The sequence below is a fragment of the Rhizophagus irregularis genome, chromosome 1 (genome assembly GCF_026210795.1).
Source record: "Rhizophagus irregularis chromosome 1, complete sequence".
Classification (NCBI taxonomy): domain Eukaryota; kingdom Fungi; phylum Glomeromycota; class Glomeromycetes; order Glomerales; family Glomeraceae; genus Rhizophagus; species Rhizophagus irregularis.
In genome coordinates this window covers 4,460,552-4,475,540 of record NC_089429.1, presented here as the reverse complement: position 1 = coordinate 4,475,540, position 14,989 = coordinate 4,460,552, and the positions used below count along the sequence as shown (strand labels likewise).

The 14,989-nt window shown below is 26.4% G+C and overlaps 5 protein-coding genes across 5 annotated transcripts; 3 read left to right on the top strand and 2 right to left on the bottom strand.

The window, feature by feature from the left end:
• Positions 1-3,254: 3,254 nt before the first annotated feature.
• OCT59_000918 (uncharacterized protein) lies at positions 3,255-4,673 on the bottom strand (the record flags this gene model as incomplete). The annotated part of the gene is made up of 1 exon (XM_025313733.2): positions 3,255-4,673. The coding sequence occupies one exon, from the start codon at positions 4,671-4,673 to the stop codon at positions 3,255-3,257; it is 1,419 nt and encodes a 472-aa protein (XP_025186717.2).
• Positions 4,674-5,565: 892 nt separating this feature from the next.
• OCT59_000917 (uncharacterized protein) lies at positions 5,566-5,895 on the top strand (the record flags this gene model as incomplete). Its single annotated transcript, XM_066139204.1, has 1 exon — positions 5,566-5,895. The coding sequence occupies one exon, from the start codon at positions 5,566-5,568 to the stop codon at positions 5,893-5,895; it is 330 nt and encodes a 109-aa protein (XP_065988628.1).
• Positions 5,896-7,003: 1,108 nt separating this feature from the next.
• Positions 7,004-8,416, top strand: OCT59_000916 (uncharacterized protein; the record flags this gene model as incomplete). Its single annotated transcript, XM_066139203.1, has 1 exon — positions 7,004-8,416. One exon carries the CDS (start codon positions 7,004-7,006, stop codon positions 8,414-8,416), a length of 1,413 nt encoding a protein of 470 aa, XP_065988627.1.
• A 534-nt stretch (positions 8,417-8,950) lies between these two features.
• On the top strand, positions 8,951-10,360 carry OCT59_000915 (uncharacterized protein; the record flags this gene model as incomplete). Its single annotated transcript, XM_025313731.2, has 1 exon — positions 8,951-10,360. The coding sequence occupies one exon, from the start codon at positions 8,951-8,953 to the stop codon at positions 10,358-10,360; it is 1,410 nt and encodes a 469-aa protein (XP_025186715.2).
• Positions 10,361-13,325: 2,965 nt separating this feature from the next.
• OCT59_000914 (uncharacterized protein) lies at positions 13,326-14,840 on the bottom strand. Its single transcript, XM_025333481.2, has one exon. It carries the CDS (start codon positions 14,815-14,817, stop codon positions 13,387-13,389), a length of 1,431 nt encoding a protein of 476 aa, XP_025186714.1. The 5' UTR covers positions 14,818-14,840; the 3' UTR covers positions 13,326-13,386.
• Positions 14,841-14,989: the final 149 nt, after the last annotated feature.

Below are 14,989 nucleotides of genomic sequence, written 5' to 3'. Positions count from 1 at the left end.
TGATTTTTATTAGCTAAAAACGTCAGACTTGACGTTTTTGTTATTAAAAATCAAGGAAAATGATTTTTGTTAGCTAAAAACGTTTTTGTTATTAAAAATCAAGGGAAAATGATTTTTATTAGCTAAGAACGTCAGACTTGACGTTTTTGTTATTAAAAATCAAGGAAAAATGATTTTTATTAGCTAAAAACGTCAGACTCGACGTTTTTGTTATTAAAAATCAAGGAAAATGATTTTTATTAGCTAAAAACGTCAGACTTGACGTTTTTGTTATTAAAAATCAAGAAAATTTGATTTTTATTAGCTAAAAACGTCAGACTTGACGTTTTTGTTATTAAAAATCAAGAAAATTTGATTTTTATTAGCTAAAAACGTCAGACTTGACGTTTTTGTTATTAAAAATCAAGGAAAAATGATTTTTATTAGCTAAAAACGTCAGACTTGACGTTTTTGTTATTAAAAATCAAGGAAAATGATTTTTATTAGCTAAAAACGTTTTTGTTATTAAAAATCAAGGAAAATGATTTTTATTAGCTAAAAACGTTTTTGTTATTAAAAATCAAGGGAAAATGATTTTTATTAGCTAAAAACGTCAGACTTGACGTTTTTGTTATTAAAAATCAAGGGAAAATGATTTTTATTAGCTGAAAACGTCAGACTTGACGTTTTTGTTATTAAAAATCAAGGAAAAATGATTTTTATTAGCTGAAAACGTCAGACTTGACGTTTTTGTTATTAAAAATCAAGGAAATTTGATTTTTATTAGCTGAAAACATCATACTTGACGTTTTTGTTAGCTAAAAATCAAAAAAAATAGTGTACTTTTGTAAAAGTATACTAATAAATTAATAAAAGATTTTTTTATAACAATAGATTGTGTTTAGTGAGATTTATAAAAAAATTTAATGAGACTTTTTTTAATAATAGTTTGGTATAAAAAAATTTTCTAGGATTTTTTTTTTTAATAATATAATGGTATAGTACAATAGATAGATATAATAAAATTTTCTGGGATTAATATTAATAACAATAGGTATGCTAAATTTTTGGTGATTTTTTTTTTAATATTAAACAATAGATTGGTATCATAGTACAATAGATTTATTTAATAAGTTTTTTGTGATTTTTTTAATAACTAATAACAATTATTAACTTATTAAGTTAATAATTGTTTTTTTGTAAAATTTTTTCCAGTAATACTAATACTACTAATAGGTAATAGATAACTTAATAAACTTTTATAAAATAGATTAAGATATATAAAAAAAATTTGAGATTTTTTTAACAATAGATTGGTACAATGAATAGATATAAAAAAATTTTCTGAATTTTTTTTTTTAATAATAGATTGATATAAATATACTTTCTGAACTTTTTTTTAACAATAGAGTCATTAGATCAATATAAAAAATTTTTTGATAACAACAGATTGGTATGTTATAACTTATAATGGATAGATATAAAGAATTTTCTAAGGTTTTTTATTAATACAATAGATCAGTTTCTGGAATTTTTTATGACAAATTAATTGGTTTAGTACAAAAGATACTAGGTATAAAATTTCTTGGGATTTATTTTAATAACAATAGGTATGATAAAATTTTTGGTGACTTTTTTTTAATAACAATAGATTGGTGATAGACAATTATTACTGCGACTAGTAATTATTGAAAACCAATCTGATTTGCCAATTCATTATCAGTTCAGTTTTTAATGTTTTTGCAACATTTTTTATTGTCTATTACCAATCTATTGTTATTAAAAAAAAACACAAAAAATTTTATTAAATCAATCCATTGTACTATACCATCCATTGTACTATGATACCAATCTATTATTGTTATTAAAAAAAAATAATCACCAAAAATTTAGCATACCTATTGTTATTAATATAAATCTCAGAAATATCTATCTATTGTACTATACCATTAAAAAAATCTTGGAAAATTTTTTTATTAACCTTATTAAATGTTATCTATTGTTTTATTTATACTACTTATCAGTAATATTAGTGTTACTGTGAACTATAAAAAAAATCTTACTAAAAACAATTATTAACTTCAGTTAATAAGTTAATTGTCTATTACCAATATATTGTTATTAAAAAAAAATCATAGAAAATTTTTTTATAAATCTCACTAACACAATCTATTGTTATAAAAAAATCTTTTATAAATTTATTAGTATACTTTCAAAAATAAACTCACTCACTATATCCAAAAGTACACTAGTTATTTATTAATGTAAAATAATATTCAATTTCCAAAAGAAGTAATATTTTTCTCGTAACTTATATTTTAAAATTAGTGAAATTATATGACATACGTAGCACTAGCGACAAATCCTATTAGGCCACCCGGCATAAAGAATATTTAAAACATCAGGCGTAAAAACGTTTCGAAGCTTTTCAGATTTATGGGTTTATTTATCTAATTCTTATATAGTAAAAAATTACGTTATTTATACCCTTAACAAACTTACTAAACACCATTATTCCTCATCAATTGTTGACTGTCGTCTAATACAATGTCTAACGGGTCTAATTGTCTGTCTAATCTTGGGTAAACTTTGTGCGAGTTTGAACATTATCATAATATCTAAAGTTTAAATGGATTGAAAGATGTCTGTAAAATAAAGATAAAGTAGAAAATATTTCTGTAAATAAAGGGACCGTACCCCTTTTTAAATAAATGAAATAAATGATTTATAAATACTGATAATGAGTAAGAATGACTGATGTGATTGATCTACTTCAGAAAAAATAAAGTGCAGTAACTCTGTGTGATGTAAGATTTTTACGTATCCTTCCTTACTCCGACCACCTAAGCCGTCGTACTATTTTCTCCGAGCGCAAACGTTATGATATCGCAGTGTTGACAAAAAAATTATCGTGATAACAAAAAAATTATTAAAGTCCGTACAAAAGTTAATTTTAACTTAAATTAAACATACTGTAAGTTATTTAAACTTATTATAGCTTTTAACAATCGTAACAATCATCTAAAACTAAAATAATAAATGCTAAAACAATTTTAACATTTGGCTTCAGTTAAGTCAGCAAATAGTCTTTTTTTAGGAAATAATTTAAAATAAAAAAACAGTGAAAATAATATAAATAAATAATGATTGATGAAAAAATTTATTATTTTTATATTACATAATTTATATCGTAAAAGAATAATATGAACCAAATCTTAACCTTTTAATATAAAATGAATAAATAAAATTCCTTTCTTCAATAATTTAATAATTTATTAAATATTACTTTGGTGAGCCTGAATTCGAATTCGACCAGGATAACGTAATGATACTACCGGATAAAGCTTAGATGGTAAATTATTCCATGATGACACTTTTGGATATTTTGTACCATTGACTGTGAAAGAACATGTTCTTTTATTCATATCTAAATGGACAGTAACTTTTGTGCCATCACCAAATGATGGACAATAATTGTTTATACAATCTCCAGAATTATAACAATAACCACTACTAGAACCAAATACCCATCCAGTTAATTGATAACCTGCAAAGGTTTCATAATTAAAATTTTCTGACGAGCATACTCCAACCCAAGCAGAACTACAATCTTTCTCAATAATAACATCCCATTCAAAAATACCTTTATTTTCTAATACCATTTTAGCTCTTACACTTTGGAGTGAATTAAGATTACTTGGTGCATGTACAACTTTTCCATTATCCTCAATAATAAGTTTTGATCCACATGATGATTCATCCCAGACATATATCATTTTTGGTATTCCTCTAGTACTATTTAAAATTGAATTATTTGACAATGTATTATATCGATAAACATCCAAAATTATTTCATTCGGAGCAATTCCTAACGGTTCAATGATATTAACTAATATTCGACCATTAATTCGCCTAAAATCAGTTAATTGAACCAAAGGTTCCAATTCTTTAGCAACTTTTTGGTGATCAGTAATAAACTTATTTTGTACTTGTATTGAATTTCCTAATTGTTCAATTTGTTCCAAGGTTGGTAACCTTTCAATAAGAGTTTTATATGCACCATTAGAAACTTGTTTTGCTGCAAGAATAGCACTATATCGAAAAACTTCATATTCTGTAGTTGAAAAAGGGGCTTCTTTTTCATGTGTACAATATAAAAGATATCGAAGACCTTCAATGGATAAACGACCAAATTCAATAGTATTTAATGGAATATTCGCTACCGCCTCAACCAATAAATTTAATAAAATATTATCTTCCGTTAATGGCATTTTTCCCGCAAATTTAGACAATAATTCTGGTGAATAATTTTCATAATAATCTTTTTCTAAAGTATTTTTGAAGGTTTTCATGATAAAATGCTGAAGGTCTGGTAATTGAAAATAGTCAGCAGCGTAAAAAGCTTCAATTGTATTATCTTTTGTTAAAGATTCTTCTTTAATTGATCCCGTATAAGTATATTCTAATATAATTTCCATTGCAGCAGAATTAATTTTTGGTAAAGAAATTTGATTTTCATAACTTTCCTTCATTCCGTTATAAAGTAATCTATCAAATACTTCGGACCTTGCGGCCAAAATTGCTCTACAACCATATAATTTCTTTTCATCTTCACATAAAATTTCTATATCGCTATATTTAGGATTATTTATTAATAATTTTAGATCTTGTTCTAACGAATATCCTCTCGACATTTCTTAAAAATACAATTTTTTTTTTTTTTTAAAAAAAAAGGGAATATTTTTAAAATGATTATATTTTAAGCCTTGTTTTGTTTATATGGTGTGTTTGTGTTTTTGTGTGAGTAATTTAAATTTTGTACTATGTCGTACAAGGAGGATCATCTGACGATCTGAACTATTTACCTGCGCCTTCATGATCAACAATATTTGGTTTTACGTGTACAGTGTACTACTAAAGAATTAAAGAAATATGATGTTTAAGCTAAGTAATGAATTCGATAATAAATAACAAGACGAGCGGTTTCTAAAATAAATATTTATACTACATAGTTTAAAATATTATATTTTATAAACGTTCAAATACTTTTTATAGTTAATTTACGAAAAAATTAGGCTGTTTTCTGGAAAACCCACAACTATATTTTGACTCGTATATAATGTAACTTTTTACTCGTAACGAAATACACTATTAGTGAGTATCATTTATAACAATAAATTAAAATAGTTAATATTTAATTTTGACGTCATTCTTTAATTCTTTTGATAAGGCTGAATTCGGAATAACGTCAATAGCAAATAGTAAGCAGTGAAAATTTCTAGAATTATAACAAATGATCGTTATATACTTTAATCAAATCATTTTCATTAAAGATAGATAATTTGGTTACTGTTTCTTTATTGTTGTCTTCATTCTTATTATTCTGTGCTGTCGGGGATACCATATAACATGAAGTTATTTAGTTTCCTACTCTTTGATTATTATTACAGTTTTTTCAGTTTTTTCTTTTTTTCTCGTTATATCATATTTTTCTTGGGCTTCTCTTTTTGCTATTTTTATTATTTCTTTGATTTCTGACCAGAAAATAGGTAGTCACCATACTGGTTTCTTATATATTTTTTAAGAATGATTTTAACTAATCCATTATCTTCATTTGAAGATTTAATTTATTTACATTTTGATGATATATTTTTCAGTCTCAGTGAGTATTGGTTCTGGGTTCTTGCTGTGAATTTGGTAATCGGACATGTAATTATTATCCCTCGTTTGGAGCGAGATGGTGTAGGAATTACTGTTCATTTAGAAATGAATAAAAGAACATGTACTTTTTACAGTCAACAGAAATATAAGGTTGGAACAATTAACTTCAAGAGCTTCTCCTGTAGTATTATTACACCTCCTGGCCGTATTCGAATTTCAACCTCATCAAAAAATAGTACAAATTTAATAACTTGAACATTTTTATACGCTATATACATTTATATATATTTTTTTTTTTAATAAAAAATAAAGAAATAATTTGTTAAATTATGATTTAATATTATTTTCTATTGGGTAATTCTGGTTGTTGAAAAAATTAACCTAATAAACGCATAAATATGGATTTAGCTATTAAGAAAATTAAAAAAAAACGTGATTCTTTTCAAAAAAAATGACGATCATGTACGTAACAAAATGGTAAAAATGATAAGCTTTAATTTATTTATTAATAATTTATTTACTATGATAAAAAAAAGTACTATTAAAACATACGAAAAAAAAAATCTTTTCGGAAAAATCAAAAACCTTTTGCGCGCCTATACATTTTTTTAAAAAAAATTGTAAAGATAATAAATATTGCACCTGCAATTTCCAATAATAAGAATATTTAATCATATGTAAACAAAGTATAAATTAGTAATCATCTAAAAAAGGAAAATATATACGGTATATAAATATCTTTATTATTATAAGTTATTGTGCTTTGCGTTGATAAATATCACGATTATTAACCAATGATAGCAGATGATTGGTAAAGATTTGGCCACGTAAACAATAATATATCCTTATAGGATCACACTGTACTTTTTTTACATCTGTTGAATCTGTTGAATAAATTTATTGATGATATATATAATAAATGAATACTGCTTTGTTACATTATAAATCATTACATAAAACCTTAAATAGACTATGATAAACTCGTGACCGATTTAATAGTGTGATCTTTGAGTCTATATAATAAAACACTTATTGTATAGATCTCTCAAGACTCTGCTGTTTCGATTTCAGCAATTTGGCGCCCAGATTGTACCCTGTCAAATGGCCTCAATCGAAAACAGCACGTTATTGCCTAAATACTACACAATAAGTATATATGATTGCATTGTAAGAAATGTTGATTTATTTAATGAAGGAGTATATAAAACATAAAGGCGCAGCTAATAGTGTATCGGGATATAAGGATTTTCCGGTTAGTACAACATAGTGCAAATCTAATTTGTGATACATAATAAATATTATAATTATAGTACAAAAATAGGAAACTTCTGTTTCAAAAAAAAAAAAATTTTTTTTTTTAAAAATGACCAGAGGATATTCGTTAGAACAGGATTTAAAATTATTAATAAATAATCCAAAATATAGCGATATAGAAATTTTATGTGAAGATGAAAAGAAATTATATGGTTGTAGAGCAATTTTGGCCGCAAGGTCCGAAGTATTTGATAGATTACTTTATAATGGAATGAAAGAAAGTTATGAAAAACAAATTTCTTTACCAAAAATTAATTCCGCTGGAATGGAAATTATATTAGAATATACTTATACTGGTTCAATAAAAGAAGAATCTTTAACAAAAGATAATACTGTTGAAGCTTTTTACGCTGCCGACTATTTTCAATTACCAGACCTTCAGGATTTTATCATGAAAACAGTTAAGAATACTAATTTTGCAAAAAATTATTCACCAGAATTATTATCTAAAATTTCGGAAAAAATGCCATTAACAGAAGATAATAATTTTCTAAATTTATTGGTTGAAGCAGTAGCAGTTAAACCATTAAATGATATTGAATTTGGTCGATTATCTATTGCAGGTCTTCAATGTCTTTTATCCTGTACATATGAAAAAGAAACCCCATTTGCAACCCCAGAATATGAGGTTTTTCGATATAGCGCTATTCTTGCAGCAAAACAAGTTTCTAATGATGCACATAAACTTCTCATGAGACAATTACCAACATTAGAACAATTAGAAAATGAAACTGAAATGATAAAAGTAGAAAATAAATTTACTGATCATCAAAAAGTTGCTAAAAAATTGGAACCTTTAACTAAATTTATTGACTTTAACCAAATTAAGGCCCGAATATTAGTTGAAATCATTGAGCCGTTAGGAATTATTCCACCTGAAATAATTGTAAGTGTTTATCGACGTAGAGCATTATCAAATGATTTAATTTCAAATGGAATTCGTGGAAGGCCCCAAAAATCAATCGATTTTGTTGAATCCGATTATGTTTGGGATGAGTCAGTATGTGGACCAAAACTCATCATTGATGATAAAGGAAAAGTTGTGCGTGCCACAGACGATCTTTATATATGTCAAAATGTCAGAGCTAAAATGTTATTTGAAAATAATGGTATTTTTGAATGGGATGTTATTATTGAGAAAGATTGTAGTGCTTCTTGGGTTGGAGTATGTGCATCAGAAAATTTTAGTTATGAATACTTTGCAGGAAATCAACCTACTGGTTGGGTATTGGGTTCAGATGGTAGTTATTGTAATTCAGGAAAAAGAATAGGAAATTATTGTTCTAGATTTGGAGATGGAGCAAAAATTACAGTACATCTAGACATGGACAATAGGACTTGTGCTTTTACAGTTAATGGTACAAAATATCCTAAGGTATCATTATGGGATAACTTACCATCAAAGCTTTATCCAGTAGTATCATTAGCTTCTCCTGGTCGTTTTCGAATTCAATCTCATTAAAAAAAGATATTTTAAGTAAAAATTTTGTGACTTAACTTTTTTTTATACGCTCTATAATTTTTTTTTCGCTTTTTTTAATAAAAAAAATAATTTATTAAATTTTCGTCACATAAATTATATTAATATTATGTGATATTGAAATAATATTATTTGCTATTGGTACAAAAAAGAATACCAATTAATTTAATATATGGATTTAACTATTAAAACGTATGATTAAAAAAAAATATCCTTTCGGAAAAATACATTGTAAATACAATAATATCGCTCCTGCTGCAATTTTCAATGATAAGAATAATTAATTATAAACAGCAGATAAATTGAAAAAGGGAAATATATATAAGTATTTTTTTATTGCATTGTATGAGAAATATGTTGTGATTTATTTAATGAGTAACGTGAAGGCGCAGCTAAAGTATTTCGGACAAATGATTTTCCGATTAGTACAACATAGTACAAATATTAAGGTTATAGTTCAAAAATAGAATGAATCATCGGCTGGCAAAAAGAAAAAATTTTTTTTTTTAAAAAAAAATGACGAGAGGATATTCGTTAGAACAAGATTTAAGATTATTAATAAATAATCCAAAATACAGTGATTTAGAAATTGTATGTGAGGATGAAAAGAAATTATATGGTTGTAGAGCAATTTTAGCTGCAAGGTCCGAAGTATTTGATAGATTACTTTATAATGGAATGAAAGAAAGTTATGAAAAGCAAATTTCTTTTCCAAAGATTAATTCCGCTGGAATGGAAATTATATTAGAATATACTTATACCGGATCAATAAAAGAAGAATCTTTAACAATAGATAATACGATTGAAGCTTTTTACGCTGCAGACTATTTTCAATTACCAGACCTTCAGGATTTTATTATGAAAACACTTAAGAATACTAATTTTGCAAAAAATTATTCACCGGAATTACTATCTAAAGTTTCGGGAAAAATACCATTAACAGAAGATAACATTCTTCTTAATTTATTAGTTGAAACAGTAGCAAATATTTCATTAAATAATATTGAATTTGGTCGATTGTCTATTACGGGACTTCAATGTCTTTTATCCTGTACATATGAAAAAGAAAAACCATTTGCAACCCCGGAATATGAAGTTTTTCGATATAGCGCTATTCTTGTAGCAAAACAAGTTTCTAATGATGCACATAAAATTCTTATGAGACAATTACCAACATTAGAACAATTGGAAAACACAAATTCAATCAAGTTAGAAAATGAATTTACTGATCGTCAAAAAGTTGCTAAAAGATTGGAGCCTTTGATTAAATTTATTGAATTCAATCAAATTAAGGCTCGAATATTAATTGAAATCATTGAACCATTGGAAATTATCCCATCTGAAATAATTGTAAGTGTTTATCGACGTAAAGCATTATCAAATGACTCTGATTCAAATGGAATTCGAGGAAAACCACAAAAACCAATTGATTTTGCTGAATCCAATTATGTTTGGGATGAATCAGCACGTGGGTCAAAACTTATTATTGAGGATAATGGAAAAGTTGTACGCGCCACAAACGATCTTCGTGTACGGCAAAATATCAGAGCTAAAATGATACTTGAAAATGAAGGTATTTTTGAATGGGATGTTATTATTGAGAAAGATTGTAGTGCTTCTTGGGTTGGAGTATGTGCATCAGAAAATTTCAATTATGAAACCTGGGCAGGTGACCAACCTACTGGATGGGTATTAGGTTCCAATGGTAGGTGCTATTCAGGAAATAGAGTATACAATAATTATTGTCAATCATTCGGAGATGGAGCAAAAATTACAGTACATATAGATATGAATAAAAGAACTTGTTCTTTTACAGTTAAAGGTACAAAATATCCAGAAATATCAGCGTGGAATAATTTACCATCGAAGCTTTATCCGGTTGCATCATTATGTTATCCTGGCCGAATTCGAATTCAGCCTCGTTAAAAAGAAGATATTTTTAGTAAAAAATTTTATGAATTTTTATGTATATATATTTTGTATGTCTAATTATATTTATTTATTTATTTTGAAATAAATTTATTGAATATAAATTAAATTTCTTGATTCCTAACTTCAAATTTATATATATATATTTTTTTTGTTAATACTATATTATATAAGAAGCCATGCTTTAGGTAGAGCGCTCTTAGTTCTATAGATAATAATTTATAAACAGAAGTTCGTATGCTTCATTGAACAGACTGTAATTTTTTATTAATTTGTAATAATACACGAAATTTCCACAATTCGATTTCCCATCAAATAAATTTTAACTTGTATGTATAACAATTTCTCTGATTATGAAATAAATTCTTTAAACCATTAAACATTTTTGTATAGTAACCGAAAAAAAGTATCAGGATTATGTCATGTGATTTCCTTCGCATGAATCAATGAATATTTAGCACTATTTTTGGACGTGTGATTGTTTATGCATCAAAAATCAGTTTAGCTAGTTTAGCTGAAATTATTTTATGCCAAACATTTTGCAATTAATTATTATAATTTTAATAATGATCGGACATAATAAATAATAGCAAAGAAACGGGTCAGCACATTGATCTTCAACCTGCTGACTAATAATCAATGAGTATCGATAGTTACTTCAATATTTAAATAACTCATGAATTAATAAAAAAGATTTACTTTTATCTTTTTCTCTCCTCTTCTATTATATTTCGTCAAGTAAAACAAAGGTAAGGTACAGCCAACTCTCCACACATCAAATCATACTTGAATGAATATAAAATTTAAAATTGGGTAGAGAAACCTGTGTTTAATCCTTGGTCCTTAGTCCCATAGTTCAAAATAATAAATATGATAATATGGGTAAGATGAGAAAGTTTATTTTAAAAATAATTTCGCCACCTCTATGTGGAGGAGAAACGGTTTATAGGTTAACTATATCTGGCCAAGAGCAAGCATTAATAAATATGTGTTGTAATTGTTTAAGACATACTAAATCTCCTTTAAATGTGCACGGTATATCAATAATGTAATAAATACTAATAATCTTTCATTGAATAAGAAAAGTTACAGATAAGTCACATGTAAAAGTAGACTGTCTCTTCATCCAAAAATCGGTAACCAACGATTGATCAAGAAATTGAAAGAAAAATTTTCTAAATATTTGCAAATTTGGAATGATAAAATCGTTATGACTTTGTATTTCCTTTTGATAAAAATAAAAAGAATAAATAATTACGCTAATATAACATTTCTTGGATATCAGAGATTCTTCCAAAAGTAAGTGATATGAGTTGGATTCATTGGTGTGGTGGTGTGATTAGTGGGTTGCGGCGTGTCTGACGAACGATCTGTTTTTTTGGAACGACCAGATCATGATCACATGATCATAAATGTCCGTCAAACTCTACTTCTTCAAGTCCTGGTTTTTTGGTCCACATTCTTAACGTTTCTGAGTTAACTCAATTCCTAATTGAATTCTGTCGCTCATATATAGAAGTAAACTTGTGAATAGACAGATTCATAATTTTTTATCCAGATTGTACTACGAAATTAACGCCGATAATTTAAAAAAAAGTTAGGAATAGAAAAAAATTATAAATCTGTAAATTAAAAAATGACCCATGTTAAAACATCAATTATTGAACTCAATATAGAAAATTGTACTATTGTAATGTATGTATAGTTACAAAAAAAACAAATAATTTTTAGTCCTCAACTTTTATAACTTTCCATATTATATATGAAAATAATGATAATGTTTTCGTTATGACTTACTAATTAAACCTTGATTTATATTATTCTTAGAACAATATCAAGCAAATTCTTAATTAAATTTATATAAAAATGAACATAATGATATTACAAGGCAAAGCTTTGATGGCAAATAATTCTACCCTAATACTTTTCAGATACATTGCACAGTTGACCGTAAAGTTTTTTTATTCATTTTCAAACGAACAGTAATTTTGCATCATTTTCAAATGAGGGAAAATAGCCTAAACAATTTTCTCTTTTTGTTTACTCATGTTACAAGAAATGTATCTCAATTAGCCTACCAAAATATCTTGATGATTAATTCATAAAAGTTTGATCATGCATAATAGGGTTGTAGAATGAATAACCTAGCCACACTAGCCACAACTATTTTAACGATTTATTGAAGAAACAAAAAATTATTTTATATTGGTTAATAACTATTTATCCTATTTTAATGCTGTTTTAAAATAAATACTTTATTAAAACAACTAATCTTGTAATAACCATTATATAATTTTAATATCAAATCCGAATGTTCAAACCTCCAAATTGCATAACATTAACTTCTTCAGGTCTAAAATTCCTACTCAATAAACCAGTAAAATAGTAAAATTGAAGCAAACAGGTTAAACTACCAATAAATTAAATATTAATTATAGTAGTTGTAGAATTATATTAGTTTTATAGGACTCGATTTGAAATCGATTATGCAAAATAACTTCATTCTTTTATTATGAAACTCCCCTGAAATTTTTATAAATATCTATAATTATTTTTAATTAAATCAAATTCTTTAACTAATTTTAAACAATATTTCAGTTGTTAATGTTAAAAACATTCTTCACCATTGTATATAACTAAATCTACTATGAACTTGTATTTCCATTTCTCCTCTAATCCTGAAAATTATTCGTTTTTATCATAAACATTAAATCTTTCAAGATTTGTAGTATAAAGAGAAATATAAATTTGTTAGAATCAATATTATTATAATAAAAGCTTCAAAAGATGATTTTTAAGATTATTGTGAAATTTGTTAATCATCTAAACTATTAAAAGATCTTTTTACCTACCTGTAAAGTGTTTAAAGCAATTACATTTATCAATTATTTGTTCTGCCAGTTTAGCCGTTCAGCATCATATTCACAATATAAATCATTCGTGATAAATTTATAATAAATATAAAATATAAAACGTTTTTATTATGGACAAAAACCAAATGATGACACAATTTTTTCTGTAACTTAATCACTACTTTTCTGATGAGGAAGAATTCGAAGTCGAGCAGGATAATTAAAAGACACCACCGGATAAAGCTTTGAAGGTAAATTATTCCATGCTGACACTTCCGGATATTTTGTACCATTAACTGTAAAAGAACAAGTTCTTTTATTCATATCTAAATGAACAGTAATTCTTGAACCATCTCCGAATGGTGGGCAATAACTTGATCCTTTATTAGAGTTATAACAATATCCACCGGTACCTAATACCCATCCAGTTGGTTGTCCTCCTGCAAAGAATTCATAACTTAAATTTTCTGGTGCACATACTCCTACCCAGGCATCTACACAAGCTTTCTCCATAATAACATCCCATTCAATAATTCTTTTACCTTCTAGTATCATTTTAGCTCTAACATTTCGCCATGAACTAGTGCTACTTTTTAAATATACAATTTTTCCATTATCTTCAATAAGAGCATTTGATCCACATTCAGACTCATCCCAAACATATTTGGAACAAATTGTGATGGGTATTCCTCGCGTATTACTTAACTCAGATTTATATAATCTTGCTTTTTGTCGATAAACATCCAAAATTATTTTTGCTGGGATAATTCCTAATGGTTCAATAATATCGGCCAAAATTTGTCCATCGATTCGGATAAAATCAACATATTCCACTAAAGGATCTAATTCACTAGCAACATTTTGACGATTGATAATTAATTTATCATCATTATCTACTTGAGCTGAATCCACTACTTTTTCTATTTGTTCAAAGGTTGGTAACCGTTCCATAAGAGTTTTATGAGCATCATTAGAAACTTGCTTCGCTGCAAGAATAGCACTATATCGAAAAACCTCATATTCAGGAGTTGCAAAAGGATTTTTCTTTTCATTTGTACAAGATAAAAGATATTGAAGACCTGCAATAGATAATCGACCAAATTCAATATTATTTAATGGTATAACTGCTACCGCTTCAACTAATAAATTTAGAAAAATATTATCTTCCGATAATGGAAATTTTGCCGCAAATTTAGACAGTAACTCTGGTGAATAATTTTCTGTACAATTCTCTTCTAGTGTATTATTAAACGTTTTCATAATAAAATTCTGAAGTTCTGTTAATTGAAAATAATCTGCAGCGTAAAAAGATTCAATCATATTATCTTTTGTTAGAGATTCTTCTTTAATTGATCCCGTATATATATATTCTAATATGATCTCCATTCCAGCGGAATTAATTTTTGGAAAAGAAATTTGTTTATCATAACTTTCCTTCATTCCATTATAAAGTAATCTATCAAATACTTCGGACCTTGCAGCTAAAATTGCTCTACAACCATGTAATTTCTTTTCATCTTCACATAAAATTTCTATATCACTATACTTTGGATTATTTATTAATACTCTTAAATCTTGCTCTAATGAATATCCTCTCGTCATTTCTTAAAAATACTATATTTTTTTTTAAAAAAAAAGTAAAAAAATTTTTTTTTTATTCCAATATTTATGCAATAAAGATGTACTAACCATATGGAACAAATATTTCCCGATAACCATTGCTGCGCGCCTGCGCCTTCATGATTATTAATAATACGCAGTCTCTATCAAAATC

Bases quoted from the DNA above. Each gene is read 5' to 3' on its own strand.
- OCT59_000914 (XM_025333481.2), bottom strand. From the start codon at position 14,817: ATGACGAGAGGATATTCATTAGAGCAAGATTTAAGAGTATTAATAAAT.